This window comes from Chanodichthys erythropterus, chromosome 16 (assembly GCF_024489055.1).
Source record: "Chanodichthys erythropterus isolate Z2021 chromosome 16, ASM2448905v1, whole genome shotgun sequence".
NCBI lineage: Eukaryota > Metazoa > Chordata > Actinopteri > Cypriniformes > Xenocyprididae > Chanodichthys > Chanodichthys erythropterus.
Genome location: NC_090236.1, coordinates 14,509,560 through 14,537,500, shown reverse-complemented (window position 1 = coordinate 14,537,500; position 27,941 = coordinate 14,509,560). Strand labels below are relative to the sequence as shown.

Below are 27,941 nucleotides of genomic sequence, written 5' to 3'. Positions count from 1 at the left end.
CGAGACAGAGACGCACTTCTTCCTTCACTGTCAAAAATACATATCAATTAGAGATCTCTACTTCACCAAATTCAGTAACGTAATAAAGAACTTTACAGCCATGACTGAAGTAGAACAAATAAAGTTAATATTAGGAGAGGGACCGACAGCAGCACTGGCTGCGAGATACGTGTGGATGTGCCACAGCCTGAGAGACAGCAGGTGAGTGTGTGTAATGTGTGTGTCTGACCTCAGTGTGTTTCCCTACCGTCCACCACAGTGCGTGTGTGTGTCTGTTTAACCACTGTGGTGACAAATGTTCAGACATGTTCTATTGTGTTACACTGTTAATTTAAGTTTAAGTTATGTTGTAATATTTGATAGCATTATAATATTTTATATTTTCGTCTATTATACAGATGTTTTTATTATTGTTATATGTATGCTTTGGCAATATTGTATTATTTACAGTCATGCCAATAAAGCAATTTTGAATTTGAATTTGAATTTGATAGAGTCACTGTGGGAACTTTATTCGGGCAGTGAATGTAGAGTGCAGTAGTGTCTCTCAGTGTCCAGCTGTATCTTCTCGCAGTGGGAGGAGATGAAGCACGACACCAGAGGAACAGTCAGAGCTCCCGCACACCCTCTACCGGAGAACACATCCGCCCGCGCGCGCGCGCTCCGCCCGGTAATCTACAACTCACACTGACGCCCGCCACACACACACACACACACGCGCGCACGCGGCACGTCTCCGGGAGAGCCGGAGAAACAGTTCCACAAGAGCCTGAAACCAACCGAGAGCCTTCCCAAGAAGCCGCACCTGCACAGAGTTCGGCCCGCGGGCAGTCCGGGCTTCACCGAACCGACACCGCCAGGATGGACAAACTTTTCGCGTGCCTCTTCACCGCGATCGGCGTCTTGGTGTCAGCGCGAGCGCAGGTGTTCAAAGGTAAGAGCTCGTGTGATGTACCTCAGATTCGCCTGTAACTCATCGTGATGTGTCCGTGAAACTTGGCGTCGTTGAGAGCGCGACAGTGGATCGCGTCTCAGTTCAGCACGCCGCGCGAGCGTTGCGTGATTTGGCGCTTGTTTTAGAGTGGTGCGTAAAGTTTGACGAGCACCGGAGGAACGCTAATGACAGGCCAGTAATGACGGGTTCCGTGTTCTGATTTAGAAACATCACCGCAAACCGGATCCTTTGCTGCGCAGAGTCGCTGTTTGTCGCGTGAAGACTGAAGTGAAAAGCACCTGTTTGTGTCCAGATCTCACTGATCGTGATAGTTCTGTGTTATTAAACCAAGAGCCCAGATGTGAACATCAAAAACTTTAATAATCTCCAGTCTGGAGCGAGAAAGAGAGTTCTGTGGGAATGTGACCCGGTGACTTCTCTTTATGGATTTGTGTCTAATGAAACACATTAGTTCATTCCATTGATCTATTAATGGACGTAAGGCTGGAACTAACCAAAGGCACTGCAGTGCTTCACTGATTAGGCAAAGTTTTATAGAACATCTGTGCATTGTGCAGTTTTATTTGACCTGTCAATCAAACCTAACCATCATGATATGTAAAGCTCGCGCGCATTGCATTTGCTTTTTCATGCATTCTCATTCTGCTCAGAAACGGAGCTCGAGATGTGTTTGGTTCCGATGGTGGCAAATAGTCTGATTAAAGATTCAGACCGAATTCTGGATGCATCACAAGCCCAGCAGTCCAACTGTAACTCAGATTTGTTTCTCTTGTAGCTCGAGGGGACGCAAAACGGACCTTAAAAGGGGTCATTTCAGCTGTCTGGACAATAGATTTTCTGTGTAATAGGGCGCATTAGTGACGTTTAAATCAATATGTGGATGCATGGGTAATATTCACGGATTGGTGTGTCAGTTTGAGGTTTTTCCGTCACTAATGACTATTTGTTCCTCATAGTTTAATGTCATTACTTTTGCATGAGATTTAGTAACAATATTGTGAATTATTCACAGATTCGGTGTGAGCTTGTTTATAGTGTTTTTAACATGTCACTTAGTGATTGCATGCATGCAAACATGTTTCAAGTTTATATCATTTGAAACTCGGTGTGTTTTTGACTGTATGTAGTATTCGTGTCAGTTCCTCTGTTGGCCTGTAGGAGGCAGCATGGCTCACTTATAGCGACTGTACATATGCATCTGTACATCAAGACTGATTTCCATCACAGCTGTGCTGCTGATCCTGATGGAGTAAATCAGCAGCGACTGATCAATTGATCTCCCATCTTCTTATCGCAAATATTTGAAGTGATAAACACGTCAGGAGAAAGTTTTGACCGCAGAGTTCTGGAGAATTAAGCATCAATGATTTAAAGTGTGTCACAGTGATTTTCTTACTCTGCTTTGTGCCCAAAACACCCACTTTGACTGTCACGCACATCCCTGAGTGGCTTATGCTTTATTATAACATAAAAATGTATTCATATTAATAATAATCAATATTCATTAGTATGCTGTTATCAACCCGCTCCCTAAACCAGCCCTGATTATGGTAGCACCATGCTGCACTGTTGATGTCAGATGATAATACTACGGTACATTGATATATACCATGGTACTAATTCATGTTCATGTCCCAAAACATATATATAGCATGATTCTGATGATTATCTATTCATATACTATATTATTATTAACCCAGTTAACATGGAACGTTGTCAGAATGTTCTCTCAAAATGATGAACAAACGTTCTTGCAGTAACGTTAATAGAACGTTCATTCAAAGTTATCTGGCCTTTGGTAATGTTCTCAGAACGTTATTTATACATCGTTCATCCAACTTTTAGTTGGACGTTTAATATTTTAATAAATGTAACTGTGAGTGTTCAGAGGACATTCAAAAGAAATGTTCCCATAATGATTGCAAAATGGAATGTTTCTTTAACGTTCGTATAACCAAGAGAAAACATTTCATTCGATAAACTGGACATTTTGAACATTCAGAGAAAAAACATTAATAGTTTTGTTAGCTGGGAATATTGTACTTCAGATAATACCATGGTACTACACCCTTAATGTTGGGTTAAAAAACAACCCAAGTTGGGTTGAAAATGGACAAACCCAGTGACCCAGTGGTTGGGTTAAAGTTTGCCAAACCTGCTGGGTAGCTTTAATTAACTCAACTATTGTTTAAAAATGACTATATGTCTGGCTGAAAATGACCCAAAATAGGTTGGAAATTAAAAATCAGACACATAAGTACTAGAGGAAACTATAATAATCAAAAGGTGAACATTTATTAATAAGCAATTTATTAAAAACCAATAGATTAAAGCAACCCAATCACTGGGTTTGTCCATTTTCAACCCAACTTGTGTTGTTTTTAGCCCAGTATTATTTAGTGTACTGTGATTATCTAAAAAACTGTGGTAGTATAATGTTGTATTAGTGATTTCAGTGAGCCTGTGTGTGTGTGTGTGTGTGTGTGTGTGTGTGTGTGTGTGTGTGTGTGTGTGTGTGTGTGTGTGTGTGAGTGTGAGTGCTTTTGTTTATATTACATTGTGGGGACCAAATGTCCCCATGATGTAATATAAACCTGAGTTCACCTACATCGTGGGGACCAGCCAGCGGTCCCCACAATGTAAATGGGTTTATAAATCATATAGAATGAGTTTTTGTGAAAAAGTAAAAGTTTGCACAGTTTCCTGTGAGGGTTAGGTTTAGGGGTAGGGGCAGGGTAGGGGGATAGAATGTACAGTTTGTTCAGTGTAAAATGCATTGAAGTCTATGGAAAGTCCCCACAATTCACAAAAACAAACATGTGTGTGTGTGTGTGTGTGAGTGTGTGTGTGTGAGTGTGTGTGTGTGTGTGTGTGTGTGTGTGTGTGTGTGTGTGTGTGTGTGTGTGTGTGTGTGTGTGTGTGTGTGTGTGTGTGTGTGTGTGTGTGTGTGTGTGTGTGTGTGTGTGTCAGAGGGGAGTCGAGCTCTTTAGCATCCGTGTGATTTATAAGCGTCTCTCGTCTCCACACACAGCTCCAGCTATCATCGATTAGCGCTGGGTAATTCCTGGACGCGGCGTATAAATATAACACACGTTCAGGTCTTCCAATAGTCCGATGATTGATGGCGTTGTGTGCCGCAGGGGCCGGGAGCCGCAGCTCGTCTGACTGACACCTACTGGTGCTTTAATTCACCACAAGACTCGCTCGTAAGTTTGAGGCGTCACTCAAAGTCTGTCCGCTGGCTGATTACTGCCGCTCGACTCGACTGGGAACCCATCAGAAGTGCTTGAAGAGAAAAAGAGCTTCAAACTGTCAGAAGTTCTGCTAAAATCCTGAAGTAGCCCATGTCTAATTTTTCTTTCAATGTTAAAATTCAACATGCAGAGACATTATGAGCGAGTCCTTAAAACAGTGTGTGATATCTGCATATGAATGCCTTCATGCACAGATCTTCATTCAACAACTTTCTTCTAAAATCGACTCTAATTTTCTGAAAAAACTGGAGAACAACTGAAACCTCGCGTATGCAAAAAACACCTAATAAATGTTAATAAAGTTGTGAAGAAATTGAAGTAAAGTCGTATCTATAAGTTTTCACAACAAAACTAGCCCCATTGCGTTTCAGGGTCCCCTGGTAAAAAAAAGTTCCAGGGTGTAAAATCTGCTTTTTAATGGGGTAACATTTGCATTCCACGGGCTAAATATCTTGTTATTGGGGTCGCTTTAACCCGCGGACATGAAAAACTACCCGCGGCAACCGCGGTCACCCTCTGGTGACGAATGCTGGAAGCCTCCAATCATTTAGTGCGATTAAACCCCGCCCCTTTCTTTCTGGAAGTTCACATTCAGATCTGCTTTTGAATGCCACGCCCACATCTCAACATCCAATCAACAACTGATGCATAGAACTGCTGTGTCAGAATACAGAAGAAGAGATCCGTCGCTACTTCAGAGCTGCATGCCGTCAGTGTTAGTCGAGGGTTCCTGTACTCTGGCTGGCGTGTGGTCATGTGACTGCAGCTGCACCTGTAGGCGTGCGGTACAGGTGTCGTAGGTGTTTGAGAGTCTCTCCACCTGTGCCGGTGTGCGTGAGCTGATTCTCCTCTCGTCAGCGGACAGGACGCTCTAATGACTGTCTCTGTCACGTCTGACTTTTAGCCTGACAAAAACAACAGCAGGTCTTACTCACCGATAAACAACACGTGTCTGACTCGGACGAATACTGCAGCTGAGTTCATGTTCCTGTGCTGGTTTGTTAAAGAGCAGGCGTGACCTCACACTGAGATGACTGTTTAAAAGAATAGAAGGAATGATCATTCTGTCTTCGTGTTCTTCAAACCTGCGTGACTTTCTGTGCAACGTGTTTTGAGAAACGTCTCCGTGTTCATACAGTGGAGGACAATGGTAACCAAAACTTCCACATCAAGGGTTGAAATGACATGAGGGGGAGTAAATGATGACAGAATGAGCATCTTTAACTCCTGTAGTGAACAAACACCCAAACTATAACTTCAAACTAAACTTCATCCTGGAAAATCTTCATAAATATCAGAGAAATGACAGAAAATGTCCTTCACCTTTTATACCGTCGTAATCATTCTGTCTGTAATTCAGGATGGAGAAAGCAGTATATTTTATTTTAGTCTAATAAACATTCATATCTCACATTAGTCGTGTAACGGCATCACATTTTCTTATCACGATAATCGCTGAAGCTTTTTATTACGGTATAATCGTGATATAATCACAGTAATGAACTAGATAAAAAAGTTTGTCAAGACAAACTTTAAGATGGCTTGAGAAAGCCTGACCAAAAAGTAAAAAAAAAACTTTTAGTTTGAAGGTTTTCAGTTTGAAATAGTTTGAAGCTAGATAGATGTGTGGTTGCTAAGGTGCTTGGGGTGGTTGCTAAGGTGTTGCTATGCAGTTGCTAGGGTACTTGGGTGGTTGCTAAGGTGTTGCTATGCGGTTAGTAGGGTACTCTGGGTGGTTGCTAGGGTTTTATTTGGTTGCTAGGATACTCGGGTGGTTGCTATGCGGTTGCTAGGGTACGTGAAGTGGTTGATAGGGTGTTGCTATGGTTGCTATGGTACTCAAGGTGGTTGCTAAGGTGTTGCTATGTGGTTGCTAGGGTACTTGAGTGGTTTCTAGGGTGGTTGCAATGTGGTTGCTAGGGTGTTCCTATGCAGTTGCTAGGGCACTTTGGGTGGTTGCTAAGGTGTTGTTATGGTACTCAGTAGGGCTGCACGATATATCGCATGCGATTGTCACGCGCATTTCGTCAGTAAAGCCGGTTCCCTGATTACCGCTAAATCGCCATCACCTGCTTTCAAATGGAGTGGCATTTAATAGACAGAGCCGTAGATCACTGATAAGCCACGCAATATCGCGTTCATTATCGAAGGCGATACATCTGGGTGGTTGCTAGGGTATTTTGGGTGGTTGCTATGTTGTTATTTCTCAAGCAAACTTAATTAAGCTACTAAACACAAGTGTTGTCCTCCTAACAGGTTCGATAACTTCTTTCTCATAAAAAAAGAACATTTAAGTACAATAAAACAATTTGCAAAAAATCTATGAAGTAAACAAATGTTTCAAACAGATTAAAGTGCAAAAGAACTATAAAGAATCAGAGCATTTTCTAGTCAATATCTAGATCAGATTGTAAGTTTGATAAATATCTTAAGTGTAAAAAATATGAAGTGTTGTAAGTGTTTGATCCTGTGATGAACACAAACATCTGAATGTCTGTTTGAAACATTTAAATACTGTTCAGAAACAAAGTAGCGCAGCTGCAGTGTTTACAGGGGTTACCGTGGTTACAGCCGCATTTCTGCTGTTCTAAAGAACCCGTTGATGGAAAAGTATTCTAAAAATGCGTAATGAGCTATTTGCTGTATTATGAAGTTCCCACAATAACAATTCTGCGCATGTTCACTATGGTGATATTAGCGTATATGTCGATGGTTCAGATACGACATGCATTGTGCTTTTAAGCTTCACACAGAGACTCGACTTCATCTGAGTTATTTTACCGGCGCTGACTGACGGCTCTTATCTGAACCGCAGAAATACAGTGGCTGCTGAAGATAAACAGCGCTTTATTTCTGGCCCCTCGGTGGGCTTCTGTTTCAGTGGCCCCAGCGGTTATGGAGCCAGTTAAGAGGTGATGAAGAGGAGAATCTTTCTCTGCACCATTGGAGAATGAAATTAAATATCCGTGAGCTCTGGAGACGACTGGAGCCGCGGCACCTGCAGCGAAACACTAATAAAATACATCCGTCAGTGATTAATGACGGCCAGAAGCACAGAGAGGCAGTTCATATGGAAACTCTCTCTTGTTACGCCATTCTGTTATTTTAGAGACAGAACAATATGTGGGCGAAGCATGCGGCCTCCATATATTCATCTAACCAACTGTTAACCAAACCAACTGGCAAACAGTACTGGACTTCTACAGTGTGTGTTCTGTATCTGTGTCCTTAATCCAGATGTGAGATTTACTGCAATAAACATCTCAGCAGTTTAACTTTAACTTGGGATGCTCCACTAATGTCGCCTGTACCGCTTTCATTCAGTATTTACTGTCGTCTTGTATCAGTTTTGATCCAGAACTCAGTTAAAAATCCCTTTTGCATTCCTGAATTTGAATCGTAGAATTACAATTCAAGTTTGAATGAAAGTGAGCAGAATTCAGATTCCAGTTCAGCTTCATCTGTTTTATTTCTGTTCAGCCAATTCAGATGTTTAATATCACACACACAAACACACACACTCTCACACTTACACACTTGCTCACACACATACTCACACACACTCATGCAAACACACACGCTCACTCACACACTCACTCGCTCACACACACTCATGCACAAACACACGCACACACACTTACACACACACTCGTGCACAAATGTGCACACTCACTCTCTCACACACTCACTTTCTCACACACACTTGAGCAAACACTCGCACACACAAACATACACTCTCTCTCTCACACACATACACACACACTTTATTGTGCTGTATGGTTGTGGTGTGTGTGTGTGTGTGTTTGCTGTGATGTGACGTACACACTAATTGGCCTTGAGATGTGACTGTGTGTGACAACGCTGGACAAACATACACACTAATTACATACAGACTCGTTTAAATGAAGAGGATAAAAGCTAATGAATCACAGACAGAGAGATTGACTAATGAGTGTGTGTGTGTGTGAGAGAGAGGCAGACATTGGCTCTGTTCCAAACCCTAGTGAACTGTCTACATAGACAGCATCCGGAGCCTCACTGTTTGATGACTCTAATGCAATAGTTGATTTTTTTTTTTTTTTTTTTTTTTTTTAATGCTTCATCTTCCATATTTAATGCATTGATTTTTTTTTTGTTTTTTTTTTTTTGTCTTATGCAAAAGAAGCATCTAAACATCCTTAAAACATGAAAAACTGTGAGATAAGACTTGAATATTGCCAACTGTGATGTTTATTTGTCTTACCTGATTGGCAAATAGTTTTAATCTTGTTTAATGTAAAGTTCATGTTTATGCAATGAATGTAACTAACATGAAATACATGCTAATCTCCATCTAAAACACCATTATTATGCATGCAGCTCATGTTTCCTGCTTTTTACCGGAAAACATGACAAAAATATTGATTGTAAAAACAGATTTTTTTCGCAGTGCATTGTGGGACTGGCCTCTCTGAAGCTGTGTTAGAGCTGGATCAGAAGCAGGTCTAGGCCTTAAAATGCTGCCTGCGCGCGCTGGGTTTGGAGCGGATCCATGGGTGTGTGTACAGAGACAAATGATACAGCAGAGGAGTATTTTAGGGATACAAACCGAGAGAGGGAAAACAGATGTAAGAACAAGCACCAGGGATTTCAAGAACGGCAGAAAATGCGATGACGGGAGAGACCGCGCTTGAGTAATTCCGCATCTCCATATTAAAAGCTTGGCCGCTGAGATTAACAACAACTTGTTATGCCGCGGATTGTGTTTACACAAGTTAACATTCAGAGGCGGCGGCGAGCAAGAAGGTCCAGACACTCCAGAAAATATCGCTAATTAATGCTCCAAGGGTCTGCGTTCTCTCTAATGATGAGCGCGAGGTGAGGGGGAGGTTTTGGATGGATGGATGGATGGATATGGAGGGGAGAACGGGTCGCAATCAAGGGAAAACGCAGTCTGTTATTTACCGCGTCTCTGTGCGCGACTCTGTGACCTGGAGATTCTGCGGCGTCGCGTGTGATTAGCAGCGGAGTTGGCGTCCTCCCGGCACGATCTGAAGGAAGGTGCGAAAGCGATGCGCTTCGCGGAGCTCAGTGTTTATTTCTGCGCGCCGCGGGCCGCTCGGAGTTTCTCATGCCAGCGTGTTAATGAGCGGCAGCGAAGGTTGCCAGATAATTGAAATAATGGACTTTTTAAGTGAAACGAGGCTTGGTAAAATCCTGTAAATAACACAGATGAGAAGGCAGAAGTCGTGGGAAGTGAAGTTTGGCAGCGATGGCGTTTGCAGCTCGACCTCCGGTGGGCGAACAGGCGCTCGGATCCTCGCAGTCCGGCCCTCCATCGCTCTCACGCGCCGTTATCTGTCGCGTCTCGCCTCTGATCCACTGATGATGATGATGAACCTGCCAACAAACATGACACATCACGATCTGTTTGAGGGAATGACACAAGCTTTGATGTATAATACAATAAATATATAAACAATAAATTCAAATTCAATTCAAATGACATTTTTATGGACTTTCCTGGTAAAATGTTAGATTTTCTATAAAATATTAAGCTGTAAGAGCTTATATTATTGGCTTCTTTTTTATATTCTTTAAAGGAAACATTGTTAAATTATTCTAGATAATATATCAATAAATAAATCCTTTTAGCTGAGCAGCTTATTAAGGGTTCAAGCGCTGAAACTCTATTGTAATTGTTAAAATTTCCAAGGATCAGCATTCTCCCATAAAAGTGATCGGGCAGACCAAACCGAAACTTTGAGAGCCGTCTACAACATCACAGAGGCTCGCCTCGATCGGCCTGACGGGGGCGCTACAGCGGTCAAAAGTACAAAACGGCGTAGGCTCAAGTGTCTTATACCACTTGGCTCAAATCATGCCTTGGATTCGTTCGCCATTTCGGTGAATTTTTGGAGTATTTTGGATTTTTTGCAAACTAGTCCTAGGTTTTTGACCCGATTGGAACCAAACTAGTGCATCAAGATTATCAATAATTATCCAAAAAAAAAATGTTGAAATTCCGATTCACGGTCTCTAAAGGTCACCAAAACATTTGAAGTGGGCAGAGCCACTTTTACTAAAATGTCTATAACTCGTGAACGGAATTAGATATTTTCACCAAAATTGGCACACCTGTGTAAGAGCTCATTCTGTGGTTGCGTGAAAATGGACATGGCAACTGGCCACTTGGTGGAGCTATAACAGAAAAAAAACAACTTGAAAATTGTTATAACTACTTCACTGTTAGTCCAATTGACTTGAAAATTGGCATGCAGTGTCTTTGTCTGAGGTGCCATGATTGTCTCTGAGGACATTGACATATCTCAAAAAACATGTCCGCCATTGGCTAATGAATTTTGAGCAGCCATCAGACAAGGTTAACGGAGGCTGATCGGAATGAAACTCGCTGGACCTGTTTGACTCACGGCTCTAGAGGCCTGTGAGAAATTTGAAAGAAATTGGCCACCAGGTGTGCCTTCGTGTTTTTCATGTACGTAAAGGATTGTGTATCGCGTAATTTTTCGCACACGCCCACGACATTCATACCACATGGTAGAACTCCTCATTCTGAGCAACTTTGCCCATCGAATCATACGTTAAATTTGGAGATTATTTCAAAAACTTTTTCAAACTAGTCCTAGGTTTTTGGCCCAATTGGAATCAAACTAGTGCAGCAAGATACTCTGGAGTCAATAATTATCAAAAAAAGTTACAATTTTGATCCACGGTCTCTAAGGGCCGTCAAAACGTTAGAAGTGGGCAGAGCCACTTTTACTAAAATGGCTATAACTCGTGAACGGAATTAGATATTTTCACCAAAATTGGCACACCTGTGTAAGAGCTCATTCTGTGGTTGTGTGAAAAAGGATGCAGCAACCGGCCACTTGGTGGAGCTATAACAGAAAAAAAACTTGAAAATGGCTATAACTACTTCACTGTTAGTCCGATTAACTTGAAAATTGGTATGCAGAGTTTTTGTCCGAGGTGTCATTAGTGTCTTTGAGGACATTGGCGTATCTCAAAAAACATGTCTGCCAATCAAGTTTGAGCAGCAATCAGACAAGGTTAACGGAGGCTGATCGGAATGAAACTCGCTGGACCTGTTTGACTCACGGCTCTAGAGGCCTGTGAGAAATTTGAAAGAAATTGGCCACCGGGGGGCGCCTTCACATTTTCACGTGTGTAAAGGTTTGTGTATCGTGCAAATTTTTGCACACAGCCACGACATTCATACCACATGGTAGAGCCTCTCATTCTGAACAACTTTATCTCTAGGACCGCCGCTGTCCATCGAATCGTTCGTTAAATATTGGAGATTAATAAATCCCTCACATGACTTTGCCTCGGCAGAGACTGCGATTGGATGACTGCACTAACCAGTGGACCAATCGCATCGCAGCATCTCAAATGTTGGTTTGGTGGTTCTGAGTCAAAGTCTGTCATCAGAATGATTTGGTTTAATTCCTCCAGAAGCGTCTCACACGATTGTGTTCCCGAACACCAGCATCCGAACGCAAGATCACATGACAGCGTTTGTGTTTCGTCTGACGCTCTGAGACCAACTCATTTATGATGGAGGAGAAAAGAGCCGGATTGCAGCAACTTGCGTTTTTATTACTGATGTTTTGCTCCAGGAAGTGACGATTTTGTTCTTTTAAACACGTGGGATAGAAACGCTGCTTTATTCGCAAATGTTTATGCCATATTTCAATTATGTGCATGAGTTAAATTCGCAATAGAAACAGCTAATCACGCTGATCACTTTCTTCATTCCAGCTCATGTTTTTATAAAAATATTTCGGGTAAAACGACGTCCAATTAGAACCGCCTTCTTTCAGTGCCATCTTGATGTCATAACTTTCGCTTTTATCCATCTTTTTTGGTAGCATTGGTCAGAGAAAGATGTCATAAATATAGTTTTATAAATGTAGATTAAATTTAAAAAATATATAGAAATCTTTTTACGATGTTAATAACTGTGGAAACCGTCATCAGTCTGTGAAAAGGGTCCATGAATAGATTTTTCTAATGCAGCAGAGCAGCAGTGGAGTTTGTGATTGAATGTGTCTGAGTGTGTCGTCCTCGTCTCGTCGTGTGTGTGTTACAGGTGTGGACTCACACTCCATATGAGAATATATCCAGAGGCTAAATTCACCATTACTGTCGCCGTGCGTCTGTGTTTGCCACATTAACAGTTCTCTCCTGGTTATTAATGCATTAGAGCCGTCGAGTAGGTCACATTAACATTAACATTTGTGCTGTCATTACGTGTGTGTGTGTGTGTGTGTGTGTGTGTGTACTACAGGGGATTCGATCATTACTGTTCGCTTGGAATCGGGTCAGCGTTTTAGAGCTTGTGTGTTTTTACTCAATAGAAGTAGATCATAAATAATATACAGACATGCAGGGAACTAGAAGAAGTATAGAATGTGAACACAAAGCACAGACAGTAAATGCACATAATTAGAGTAATTACTGTAAATGAGAGTAAACATCACAATCTGCGCTGTGTTCACTAAAATTATTATGCACATTATAAGACACAAAATAGTTCTTCGTATCTTCAGTGTTTTTCTAGCTGGATTGGGTTCTTCAGATGGTTAAAACATTCCAGATGTTTCACTATAGGAGCTTCAGTTGAGGCTTTTGGGTGTTATGTGAACAAAAATGCTTTTGTACATCTTCCAGATTGAGTCAGAATCAAGTGTGTGTTGGTTTCTCAGTGCATCTCTTTCAGATCATGCAGAGATGTTTGAGTTAGTTTTATATCAGCTATACCTGAATGATATGTGTGTTTGTGGTGTATTTAAGCAGTGAGTTAACCCTGAAGTGTTGAGATGTTTGTAGACGTCATGTTGTTTGATTGACAGACTGTTTTCAGCTCTTATCAGTTTTTCACGAGTCCAGAGGGAGAATTTACAGCCTCCATCATCTTCAGCTCCTGCTCTTTCTCTTTCTGTGGGTTTGACCACATTTCACATCGTCTGTGTGTGTGTCTTGATTACTGGATTACTCCCAAAATCTGAGAATTTACAGCCTTATTTAAACCAAGAAGTAACTCTAAACAGTGTGAGGATTTAGATTTTTTTTATGATATATTTGTTTTTGTCCAAAAGATTTATCTACATAACTGTAAAATAAAAAGAAAATACTTTGAAAATTGTATTAATTCATTAATACCTGTCAAAAGTTTGGAAACATTAGTTTTTTGCTCATCAAGGCTGCATTTATTTGATCAAAAATACAGTAAAAATTGTGAAATATTATTCCAGTTTAAAACAGAGAAACATTTCTGATTATCAATGTTGAAAACAGTTGCTTCATATTTCTGTGAAAACAATGAAACCATTCAAACATTTTTGGTGAGATTAAAAAAGAGAGAAATTATTATTTTTATCCATTAAATTGATCAGAAGTGACAATAAAAACATTTATAATGTTATTAAAGATTCTGTCAAATAAATGCTCTTCTTTTGAACTTTATATTCATCAAAAAAATCCTGAAAAATAAAATATATCACAGTTTCTGCAAAAATATGACTGTTTTCAACATCGATAATAATCATAAATGTTACTTGATCATCATATCAGAATGATTTCTGAAGGATCATGTGACACTGAAGACTGGAGTAATGATGCTGAAAATTCAGCTTTGATCTCAGGATATAAATGACACTTTACTATATAATCACATAGAAAACATCTATGTTAAATTATAATAATATTTCACTATTTTTTACTGTATTTTTGATCAAATAAATGCAGCCTTGGTGAGCAGAAGAGACTTTCAGAAACATAAAGGCGCTAATTATAATATATTAGTTATATATATATATATACACATTTGTCAGTGTGTAATTTTATTAAATATTTATTTATTTTACTTATTTCTATTTTATTAAATTTATTTCAGTTCTAGTTCATATTTTATGTATTTGTTTTTATTTGCAGAACTTTATTATTCTTTATTTATTTATTTAAATTAATTTGGCATGTGTGTATATACACACTAACACACACACATACACACTTACACATACGTGTTAATTTAATTAATTCAGTCAAATGGACTAAACAGCAGCTCCTAATGAGATAGTCTGCTTATATACAGTTGATGGATCGGATCCTGTGTGTGTGTGTGTGTGTGTGTGTGTGTGTGTGTGTTAGTGATTATAATGCCCTGTTCTGACCGTGTGTTTTGTGACGGTGCTGAGGAACAGAAGAGTTTGCTGATACTTTGTGAATGAGAATGTGTGTGTGTGTGTGTGTGTGTGTGTGTGTGTGTGTGTGTGTGTGTGTGTGTGTGTGTGTGTGTGTGTGAGAGTATGTGGAGTCACGCTGCTGCTCTGTGGACAAACGCTGTGAGCCGACAGTGAATGACCTCTTTATCAGGCAAACCTGCCTGGAATCCATTAAGCGCGGCGAGCGAGAGCGACTGCCGTCCAGCATCTCAATCAGCGCACCCGTCCAGCCGCTCTGTGCTCGGTTCGTTCTGTCTTATGTCATCTCCTCTCATACTTCAACCCGTCAAACACCCTCTTCAGCTCACGGACGGCCCGCGTCACGCCTCACATCGGCAGCTGGAGCGGATGTTCCTTTCCTTGACAGAAGAAGAGCTGTCAGCTCACTGACACTGAGAGTGTTTTAAGGTCAGACTAACCTTGAGCTCAACCTGAGCACTTTAAAGAGCCGTATTATGCTTTGAAATTGTTTTTGGTCTCTACTAGAGCAGGTTGATTATTCTCCTCATATTCTCCATTGTTGCAGCTCCTCTCTTCCCAGTCTGTCAGTAACGCTCTGTTTAGTTCCTGTCTCTATGAAGCCCCTCCTTCTGAAAAGCACAATGTGCTCTGATTGGCCGGCTGGAGCAGTGTGTTGTGATTGGTGTTTGGCAAATGTCCCGCCCCTTACCATAACCACCAGTTTCAACACACTACTAACTAACTCAACCAGGCCCCGCCCCTTTATTCTGCGCATTAATTATTAAAATGAGGAATATTGTGACGTATTCATTCCCGGAAGGCGTTTCAGGGAGTTCAGCAAAATTCTCCTTTACTGAAAAGTGTGAGTTTGTGCTCAAAACAAGAACAAATATCTGCCAGTGGAGTCAGAAAATGTTGCATCTCAAAACCATTTAAGAATGTTTTACTGTAAGAAGTAAATTGCAGTGATATGAAGGCTGTATTTACTGTGATGTTCTGATGAATCTGCCCTCCTCTTTTTAGTAAACGCACACATGATTCTCAGCAGCTGCACAGACAGAAACAATAAGACACGAGAGAACTGACGCTGCTTTGAATCGTTCACTAGCCTGTAATCAGCGGGAGAAATTACAGGGCGCAGCGTTGAGATCAGCGCACGCTCGGAAACACGCTGAAAGCTCGTGTTTTGGGTGTGATGCGTGTCGAGATAAACACGGACGGGACGTTAATAAGCGCCGCGCTGCGTGAGAGCTGAGAGTAATTATGTCCAACAGATCTCTGATACACGGAGGAACATTTGCTCACAATCACAATGATGTTCAGCAGGTCTGTGTCCAACTGAGGCTCTCAGGAACACGACTTTAACTGTTTGATCGCTCGATCTGAACCTTGGCAAATATAGAATTTAAAATCTTATTTAAACCTGGAAGTAAACAAAGTGTAAGGATTTCGATTTTTTTTTTTTTTATGCCATTTGTTTTTGTCCAAAAAAGCAGAACTGTAAAATAAAAATGAAATGTTGAATGTATTTATTTCTATTAATTTTTATTTTATTTAGTTATTATTTATTCTAATATTTATTTACTGATTTTTATTTTAATTATTCATTTAATTAAATGTATTTTATTTTAATTAATTAGTTAATTGGATGGATTAACTAACTAATCCATCCATCCATCCATCCATCCATCCATCCATCCATCCATCCATCCATCCATCCATCCATCCATCCATCCATCCATCCATCCATCCATCCATCCATCCATCCATCCATCCATCCATCCATCCATCCATCCATCCATCCATCCATCCGTTATTATTATTATTATTTATATCTTTATTTATATGTTGATTTATCTAATATTTTGATTTTTTTCATTTAAATTAACTAATTAATTAACTATCCATTTATTATTATTATTATTATTATTATTATTTATATTATTTATGTTGATTTATATAATATTTTAGTTTTTTATTTTAATTAACTAATCCATCCTTATATTGTTATTATTACTTATTATTATTATTATTATTATTATTATTATTATTAAATTATTGTTTATTTATATTTTTATTTGTTTTATATATTTTTTAGTTTTTAATTTAATTAATTAAATTAACTAATCCATCCATTATTGTTTATAATAATAATAATAATAATAACAATAATAATAATAACAATAATAATAATAATAATAATTATTATTATTATTTATATATATATTTTTATGTTAATTTATATAATATTTTAGTTTTTTATTTTAATTAACTAATCCATCCTTATATTGTTATTATTACTTATTATTATTATTAAATTATTGTTTATTTATATTTTTATTTGTTTTATATATTTTTTTAGTTTTTATTTTAATTAATTAAATTAACTAATCCATCCATTATTGTTTATAATAATAATAATAATAATAATTATTATTATTATTATTATTTATATATATTTTTTATGTTAACTTATATAATATTTTAGTTTTTTATTTTAATTAACTAATCCATCCTTCTATTGTTATTATTATTTATTATTATTTATTTATTTATATTTATATGTTGATATATTTTTTAGTTTATTTTAATTAATTTATTAATGATTTAACTAATCCATTCTTATCATTATCATTATTATTAATAATAATAATAATAATAATAATAATAATCATATTTATATATCTATTTATGTTGATTTTTATAATATTTTAGTTTTTATTTTAATTAACTAATCCATCCTTCTTAATTTATTTCAGTTCTAGTTCATATTTTATGTATATGTTTTTATTTGCAGAACTTTATTATTCTTTAACTAATCCATTATTATCATTATTATTTTATTATTATTATAATTGTTATTATTATTATTTATATATTTATCTATGTTGATTTATATAATATTTTAGATGTTATTTTAATTAATTTATTAACGATTTAAATAATCCATTATTATTATTATTATTATTATTATTATTATTATTATTATTTATTTATTTATTTATTTGTTAATTTATATAAAATTTGTTTTTTTATTTTAATTAACTAATCCATCCTTCTATTGTTATCATTTATTATTATTTATTTATATTTATGTTGATATAATATTTTAGTTTTTATTTAAATGATTAATTATTTAACTAATCCATTATTATTATTGTTGTTATTATTATTAATATTAATATATTTATGTTGATTTATATAATATTTTAGTTTATTTTAATGAATCCATCCATCTGTTATTATTATTATTTATATACTTATTTATGTTGATTTGATTTATATAATATTTTAGTTTTTTCCATCCATCCATTACAACCTTTGTCTCAAATTGTGGTGCAGATAATGTAATTTGTCGATATTTAATTTAGTATAAAGCTGCAGAATCGAAGCACAGTGGCTTTCACACCGACGTTCATCAGGTTTGTGTAGAACTGAGGCGTTTATGAACTTGATCTTTAAGGTAGGCTAGTGTAGGAGTGTGATTGTATAATCTTCAGTCTCTTTCTGTCTTTCTCTCCCTCTGTTCTTCATCATTTATTCTTTTATCTGTCCTGTTCATCGCAGCATCACCTTCACAACAAGCTCGGCTCGTTCCGCCTCACCCTCCTGCGTTCGGCCTATTATTATCATAAATAAAAGTCCGGCCGCATAAATACTGCATGGTGCGGAGATGCTGTTTGCGGTGTGTGGTGACGGCCGGGCTTTTATGCATTCATGTGCCCATGATCTATCTGAATGTACACTCATAAACAAGCGCTGTGGAGATTTCTGCTGAGTGAGGCAGAACGGCTAATCTGCAGTGTGTAGCGCCTTCACTAGCGTCCTATTTCCTGCAAGCGCATTCCATATATAACGCTGTTTTTGGATGCACAAAGGATGGGCCGACAGGGATGGGGACGTTTATTTCTCATAAAGATAAAGTACTTTATCTTGTGCTATGGCCTATTTCTACACACACACACACACACACCCAGAGGGAGCGTGCTGAGGAGAGATATCCCATTGTGTCATGCACATAAACTTCTGAAGTCCTTTTCTTCTTTCTCCACACATCTGTCTGCCTCTTAAAAGGCTTTTCGCTTAACAAATGCAGTTTGTTAGAGTTTTTCCACTTATGACCAACTTCTGGATGAGCAAGCAGGGAAACGCTAGTAAAGATGCTTTAGGAGGCTTTTAATAGGCAGATGTTTCTGCCCGAATGATGCTGGTTCTGGAACCAACTAGTGCTTCTGAACCCACAAATGTGTCGCTTTAGTTTGGTGGAAACATGAAGAATGATTCCAGATCTTACTTTGTGTTTTTCACTAACAACCATTCAGAACACCTTAGCGACCACATACTGTAGTGGTTCCATGGCAACCACACAGAACACCCTAGCAACACACTAACAACCATTTAGAACTCTTTAGCGACCACATACTGTAGTGGTTCCATGGCAACCACACAGAACACCCTAGCAACTAGGGATGCACCGATACCACTTTTTTGGAGTACGAGTACGAGTACTTGCATTTCAGTACTCGCCGATACCGATACCGAGTACTTAATAAAAAAAACATGATTTCAATTTACAGGTAACAGCTTTAGTCATATAAATTTAACAAAAAAACAAGAGACTAGTTTGGAATTAAGAACATTTATTTAAAATGAAAAGCATGTTGTATGCAAAATATTACAGAATAAATAATTATAAAAAAATAATTAAAAAGTGACAGTGCAACTCAAGTATTTTTTTCAGTTTGTTGTAAACTCTGCCGCTTTGGACAACACAAGGGGCATTCATAAACATCTTTTTAGTGATGTTTAGCTATTTAGTGCACAATATTTGGATAAATATGTTTATGTCGTTGCGGCGTGAAACTCTCGTCTATCCACTGGGAGGTTAGGCTAATTAGCGACATGGGGCTAACACTGCTTGTCCAAATATCCGTGGTGAAACTAAACGCAGAGGAGGCTTGCAGTAGGCTGTGGATATGTTTTTTCACGGAGTCGTGTAGTTTAGGCAGCTCTGTGTCAGTCATGTAGCGGCGGCTTGGGACATCATATCTGGGCTCCAAAACATGGAGGAGATGCAGGAATCCCACATTTTCTTCCTCTGAGAGTGGCTGGTCACTCAATGCAATGTACTCGATAATTGCTTGTGTTATTTTCACAGCACGTGGATTGTCTCTGGACATTTTCTCTCGTCTTGCAAGAGTTTGCTGCAGCGTGGGTTGTGTTGGTTTAGAAGCGTGGGTAAACTCTTTGTACTCATTGTCATGTTGGGATTTTAGGTGCTTGATTAAATTACTTGTGTTAAATGCGCTACCTTTTGAGCCTCCTCTGGACAATTTCGCTGAGCACAATTTGCAGTCCGCCTTTGTTTTTTTGTCGTCTTCATTCACTTTGAAATAGTTCCACACGGCTGACATGTTGTCTCGCCTCGCCTTCTCCCCGCTCTGAGCTGCAGCCGGGGCGGAGCCTGGGGGCGGGCACTCGGCGCCTTTGATTAACCCCTTACACGCCGCTCAAACATAGACATTTCTCAGACCGTGGTATCGGTCCCCGGTATCGGGGGACTTTTAACGAGTACGAGTACTTTAGGAAATGTGGTATCGAGGCCGATACCAGATACCGGTATTGGTATCGGTGCATCCCTACTAGCAACACACAAACAACCATTCAGAACACCTTAGCAACCACATACTGTAGTGGTTCCATGGCAACCACACAGAACACCCTAGCAACACACTAACAACCATTCAGAACACCTTAGCGACCACATACTGTAGTGGTTCCATGGCAACCACACAGAACACCCTAGCAACACACTAACAACCATTCAGAACACCTTAGCGACCACATACTGTAGCAGCGCCCTGGCAACATAGCATAATAACCCTGATCCAGATTTTGATATGATCTGATGATCTTACCTGAATATTTAAAACAAACAGGTTACAGATACAGTATGCATAGACTTGACCTCTCTCTCTCTCTCTCTCTGTAGATGAGCCATTAAATATAAAGAGTAGAACTGGAGTGATTATTAGACTCTTCATTTGTCCAGTCTCAGTCAGGACTCTTTGCGACGCAGAACCGCTGCCAATTACAGTGTTTTATCGGACAGAACGAGTCTGTTATCAGTTCCAGGTGCAGTGAGACGTCTTTATGTTTCTTTATTGCTGCCCTCTATGATTTCTTCCATCTCTCAAGCGTTATTACAGTAATTACAGTGCCGGCACACAAAAGCGTCAAACACTTCTGTCCTTCTAACGAAAACAGACCCAAAGTTCCCAAACAGTCCAGGCTGAGACTGTCACAATTCATCCAGTTTATGAGCTGAAACTCCAAAGATGCTGTCGTCCATGAAATGAAAGCGGATAGTGACCGTAAAGCAGCATAATTTACATCCTAAATTGTAACATTGAAATAAGCATTCTCTGTAAAGCTGCTTTGAATATGTATGTATTGTGAAAAGTGCTATAGATTCCTGCACAGCTTGCAAATCTTATTTTATGAAGTGAGTTTGTGCTTAAAACAAGAACAAATATCTACCAATGGAGTAAAAATAGATGTTTTTTGGGTGAAACGTTCCTCAAACGGCACAAAAGTTTAAAAGATCTCCATAGAGCACATATGAAGCTTCATAAGCTCTGCTCCTTCAGGAATCTCTAGGAAGTTTGTCTGAGTGTCTGTGTGCAGTACTGCGGTGTTTTCTCTTAGAGTCTCGGCTGTTTAGATGCACCAGTTTAGACGTACTGCTGAACGGCACCATATGGAGAGCTTTTTTTAATCTTTAGTTTGTCTTTTATTGTTATAATGCAGCGGCCTGAATGACTGCGCCGCTGCTGCACTATTAAAAGATCTCACACCCTCTCTTGACCTGCTTTCCCTCGCAATGTCTTTTTTCCATTCTCTCTTATGTCTCTCTTTTGCTCCATCTTTCTCTCTCACCTGCACTCTCTGGATATAATAATAGAGTGATCTAGTTCACCGGCTGTGAGCGGGTCAGGTTTAAGTACGCTGTCCATACTGTAATCGCAGACATCTTTCCTTAGTGAGGAAATGCTGAAATGTGAGTTTTTGCAGGGAGTAAAGTCTGCCAATTAATTATCCATCACTCTCCGAAGTAAACTGAAGACATCCTTGTGTGAATTGGGACAAAGCCAGTATATCTCACTGTCCAAATATCGAGACACTTGGCTCACTTTTTTTGTATTGCCTTTTTTTCATGATCACATATTTTAGTAATCAACATAAATTAGGTATAATTTGAAACAGGGTTATTAAAACTATATAAAAAAAAAATGTGTTAATTAAAATAAAGCTGAAATAATAAAATGCTTAGTTGAACAACGTAAACTAAATGAAAATTAGAAATGTTCATTGGCAATAAACTGAAATAAGTCTAATTTAAAGCACTAAAATTATTAACTAGAAGTAAGTAAATAACTAAAATTGAAATAAAAAACCTAAATAGCAATATTTAAAAAGAAATTAAGCACATATCAAAATTACAAAATAATTAACATTAAACTTTTATTTTTATATTTTAAGTTATTATTATTTTTTTGTGATTTCAGTTTATTGCCAAGGCAATATTTTGAATTTTTGGTTAGTTTAAGTTTTAAGTAATTTATATATATATATTATTTATTCAAACTACTTTTTCCACTTTTATTTTCTGATTCTTTTGCAATAATCTGCTTTACAAAGAGCTATATTCCAAAGCATTCATGAATTACGACCTTTTAAGTTCTGATCTCAGAAAGCTGGTTAAAGGGCTCGTGAGGAATAAGTTTCCCTTGATCGTTTGAGATCCTCTTGACTAGATCTCTTTTCTCTCTTTCTTTTGGATATAATAGTAGTAAGTGCCCTTGTTGAGGGTTGTAGATTTCCAGTGTTGGCGTCAGATGTGCGATTCCAGCTGTTTCACCAGAGAGGAACAGAGAGAGTGAAGGGTCTGGAAAATGACTTTTTACCTTGTTGTGAAGGGAAATTAATGGGATATGTGGATGGAAATGAATATGAGAAATTATATTTCACTGCTTTTGCATAATATTTCAATATTTTCACAAACTTCTTTGGGGGAATGGAAAAGTCTCAGAGTCTCTGTGAAGCACACAACATCCGCTTCCGTCACATTTTCTGACCGGGTTAAACTGCTGCGCTTTCATGGAAGCATCTGCCTTTTTGCCCTAAAATCAAACGCTTCTTTCCTTGTGAACTTGTCGCGGCTTTCATATGTGTTACGAGAGGCAATTTCCTCCCCAACAAAGAGGGTCAGTATCAGCGGCACACTGTTCCATTCCGTTTTCCGGCAGAATTATCCGGAATCGAGGAAAGCCATTTTATAAAGGGCCTGACTAATCACCGTAAGGGGCTTTTGGGAGGTACGGCTCTCCGTGCATATAGTCATAAAGAAGAGCTCCGGCCCGCAGATAAGACACACACAACCTTATCTAGAATAATACTCTCACACACTACTGAACACTTACAATTGCATCGCACGCTGGATTAGCCTCGTGCCGAGGAAAGCTCGCGCTCCTGCCCGGCTAACGGATCCGAGGGCTGAATTTATTAGCTCTGCTCATTACTCTACGCTTTGTAAAAACATTTATCATGCCTAACAAGTTGTTTATGTTAGCGGGGAGAACATTATGTAGTCTTGTCTGAAATGCATCAATTACGCTCCATCACTGGATGATTTATTTTTAGGTTTTGGTGATGTAAACAACTCTTTTTGAGTGCAAAAAATGATGGCAAATATCTAAGATCAAAATCAAAATGAAGCAAGAAGCAAAACTGGGTAAGAATTTAAGATATTTAGGATGTTTGTCTTGTTTTAAGTCGGAAATGTAATAAAAACGCATGTGAAAGCGATTCTTCCTCATCCTGTGTGGGTTTTCTGGGCCGGAAACATTTGATTCGATATGTGAAATGGAAATATTCCCAAGGTACTGTACAGGGACAACATATCTCATAATGACTTTATGGATGGCATCCCATTTTAATGTGCCGTATATCTGAATTGGCGAGTGAAACGTTGATATTTTAAGCTTAATTAATGTTACGGGTGAGCTGCTCCAGTTCTGTCAGTCCGCGAACCCAGGAGGAATATTATCATCGGCCGTTAATAAGTTTGTGTCTTTAATTCTCCCTCACTTCCAGACTGAGTCACATGTAGAGATGCAGGAAGATGCGTTTAATCTGCGTTTCCACGCGGTGGGCGTAGTGGATTAGCCTTGCGTTTTCATTGGCAGCAGCTCTTCGGGGAGACTTCATGTTCAACAGCAACCCTGTGGCCTATTTTATGTCTTTTCTGTGGAAAGAAGATCCTCTCCTCGTATTCTGTGCCGTGGAGATGTTTGCAGGCTAATGAGAGCGAGCGGCGGGAGAATGAATGTGTGTGAATGAGAGACCTGGAGACCGGCGGATCATGATAGATCCTTCTGGGCACAAATAAACTATCATATCTGAATACGCCTCACCCTTTCATATTCACATGTCCGGATTTTTGTGTTTGCTCTCAAATAGTCTGAAAGTGTGGTTTAGTTATATCTTTAACATTATTTATTTCTTTATTTTATTTATTCTATTATTTCTTTAGTCACCTTATTTATCAATTTCATTTAACTTTATCACTTTATTTATTTTTTTATTAATTAAGCTATTTTTACTTTATTTGTTGTATCACTTTATTTTAGTTTAGTTTATTTTCATCCAAATACTTGAAACTTTATTTATTTAAGTTTCATTTGATTTAGTTTTAACTTTATCACTTTATTTATTTTGTTATATCACTTTATATTTTATTTTATTTCATTTTCATCCAAATACTTGAAATGATATTTTACTTTATTTATTTAACTTTCACTTTATTTCTTTTTAACTATCACTTTATTATATATTTATTTATATATTTTATTTAAATACCTGAAAATCTATTTTGCTTTATTTATTTAACCTTCACTTTATTTGTTATTAACTTTATTTATTTATTTATTTATTTTATCATTTCACATTTTATTTTATTGTCACATTTTATTTTATTGTCACATTTTATTGTATTGTCACATTTTATTTTATTTTATTTTATTTTATTTTATTTTATTTTATTTTATTTTATTTTATTTTATTTTATTTTATTTTATTTTATTTTATTTTATTTTATTTTATTTTATTTTATTTTATTTTATTTTATTTTATTTTATTTTATTTTATTCATCCAAATACTTGTAACTTTATTTATTTAACTTTCACTTTATTTGTTTATTTTTACTTGGTTCAACTTTATTACTTTAGTTTAATTCAATTTTAATATATTTTATTTATTTTATTATCACTTATTTTATTTTATTTTATTTTATTTTATTATTACTTAATTTATTTTATTTTATTTCATTTTATTTTTTTATTTTTCATCCAAGTATTAGAAATTATTTGAATAGTCGTAACAGTGTTGTTTTAGTCATTGAGGTTTAAATCAGAGATGTTTAACACATTTTCTGCTCTCATAATGCCAATGAGCGCACTGGAAAGTGAAGAATGAGAGGATGAGTGAAGAACAGAGACGTGAGATCATCAGAATCAGACTCTTGACGAGTGCTCGTTCCGTGCCAGAGAACATGTTGATGTGATGCTGCTCAATTTGGGGGAACGCTCGGACACACACACACACACACACACACACGCACGCACACACGCACACACACACACACACGCACGCATGCACACGCAGCATAACGATGCAGTTAACGAACACTTGACATCTCTAATCATCTCTGAGACGGATGCTCTCCAGTCAGAGAGGACGACCCGAATCACAGCTTAGTGCAGAAATCATCAGCTGCTGATTAATAACATCTAATCAAACGAGACACAGATGAAGGTTAGGCTGTTTGTTTGTTTATTTATTTAAATTCAGATATTTAATATCAGCCATCCAATTTCAGTGTCTTATACACAACACACTCCTTATTGTGCTGTACGGATGTGTGTGTGTGTTCTTGTAAACATGTGACATGGGTATATGTAGTGTGAGAACATGAACAAACGTGAACGACGCTCGGCACTGCATCGTCACAAGAGTTTAAGCCTTGTCGATTTAAATATTCAAGCACAAGAAGACGCAAAAGGAAACTTGATTCGATTCTCACGAATACTGAATTGAGCTCTTTCACGTCTAGCGCTTAAAAGAACAAATTCACACAAAGTATCCTAGTAAACACAGTCAGTTATGTGAATGTAAATAGTTGAGAGAGAACACACGAGTACAGCTCTTAAAGTGACAGCAGCCTAATATTCCTGCTGCCGTCGGTGTGGTTAATGTTAAAGTTCTCTGTTCCTGTGGACGCTCGGGGTGAAACATCTCTTTAGCTGAGGCTGATGGGAGGAGACGGGGAGCACATGGGTGCAGCAGACACACACACACACACACACACACACACACACACACACACACACACACACACACACACACACACACACACACACACACACACACACACACACACACACACACACACACACACACACACACACACACACACACACACACACACACACACACACACACACACACAAAGGGCATGCGTCCGACACCTCTCTCAGGCTCTCACTGCCATTTAAAAACAGCTGGCGCTTCGTTCCACTGACATTTCACACACACACACACACACACACACACACACACACACACACACACACTCCCAGCATGCGGTGTCACGTTCACACTGCCTTTGGCACCAAAGCTGAGAGATCATTTGTGTATGTGTGTGTGTTTACTGAATGTTCCATTATATATGCCATATTATGCCCTTCTACACAGTGTTGATGTTGTTTTTGGCTCTACTAGAGCAGGTTGATTATTCTCCTCATATTCTCCATTGTTGCAGCTCCTCTCTTCCCAGTCTGTCAGTAACGCTCTGTTTAGTTCCTGTCTCTATGAAGCCCCTCCTTCTGTGCTCTGATTGGTCGGCTGGAGCGGTGTGTTGTGATTGGTGTTTGGGAAATGTCCCGCCCCTTACCATAACTGCCAGTTTCAACACACTACTAACTAACTCAACCAGGCCCCGCCCCTTTATTCTGTGCATAAATTATTTAAATGAGGAGTATGAATGGCATATTTAAAACTTTCTTGTGTGAGTGTATGTGTGAGTGTGTGAGTGTGTGTCTCTTCAAGGTAAAACAAACTTCCCTGTAAGATTGAGCAGAACTGTAAGATCGCTCTTCCATCATCTTGTCATGTAATCATGTTTACTTTCAAATAAATATCGTTAGCGCTGATCGCTTGATCAGGAGTATATGAACGCCAACATCCATCTTCATGACGGTGTCGATTCATAATCGAGTCTCAGGTCACACTGTTGCTAAGCTGACAATAAGCATTCAAATAAATGCCTATATTGGATAAAAAGTGTTTTAATGCCATTTTTCTATTGATACTTTTCTTGATTTAGTAATTTCATCTCGTTCCAGTAAAAATGTTTAAACGTTGTTAAAACCAAATACATTTATTTGGGAAGCAAGTTAAAAAAAAAAAAAAAAAAAGAGAGAGAGAAATCTTAGTTGTGCAATAATTTAAATAATATGTATTTTTGGATGATATTTCTATGATATTATTTGTATTATATGTTTGTATTTGTTAAATTTATATTGTTAGGAGGCTTTCTTAAGCTAAAATTGGCCAATGTTGTGAGAAGAATGATTAAAATATAACTTTTAATCTATTTAAAGATTTTTAATTCTTCTATTTACACACAATCTAAAATATTGGGTTAAAAACAACCCAAGTTGGGTTGAAAATGGCAAATGACAAACCCAACAATTGGTTTGTTTTAACCCAGTGGTTGGGTTAAATGTTTGCCCAACCTGCTGGGGAATTTTATTTAACTCAAATATTGTTTAAGATGACTGTATTTCTTGCTTAAAATGAACCCAAAATATATTGGAAATTAAAAATCAGACACATAATTACTAGAGGAAACAATAATAACCAAATGGTGAACATTTATTAATAAGCAATTTAACTGATGTTTGTTGAATTATTATTCATTAAACTTATTAAACTGGATTATTAAATTGGATTAAAAAATGACCCAATTGCTGGGTTAAAAATGACCCAATCGCTGGGTTAAAAATGACCCAATCGCTGTTAAAAATGACCCAATCATTAGGTTAAAATGACCCAATCACTGTGTTTAAAACGACCTAATCGCTGGGTTAAAACGACCCAATCGCTGGGTTAAAACGACCTAATCACTGGGTTAAAACGACCCAATCGCTGGGTTAAAACGACCTAATCACTGGGTTAAAACGACCCAATCGCTGGGTTAAAACGACCTAATCACTGGGTTAAAACGACCCAATCGCTGAGTTAAAACGAGCCAATCACTGTGTTAAATTACCCAATCACTGTGTTAAAATGACCCAATCACTGTGTTAAAACGACTTAATCACTGTGTTAAAACGACCTAATCACTGGGTTAAAAATGACCCAATCGCTGGGTTAAAACGACCCAATTGTTGGGTTAAAAAATGACCCAACCACTGGGTTAA

General features: G+C 38.0%; 1 protein-coding gene across 7 annotated transcripts in view; it reads left to right on the top strand.

Moving 5' to 3' along the window:
* Positions 1–724: 724 nt before the first annotated feature.
* si:ch1073-391i24.1 (receptor-type tyrosine-protein phosphatase mu) overlaps positions 725–27,941 on the top strand; it is a 217,712-nt gene continuing 190,495 nt past the window's right edge. For all 7 annotated transcript variants that reach the window (XM_067361858.1, XM_067361856.1, XM_067361855.1 and 4 more), the window contains exon 1: positions 725–934. In XM_067361858.1, the coding sequence (XP_067217959.1) occupies positions 862–934 (73 nt within the window). In that variant the 5' untranslated portion in view covers positions 725–861. The remainder of the gene's footprint in view (positions 935–27,941) is intronic.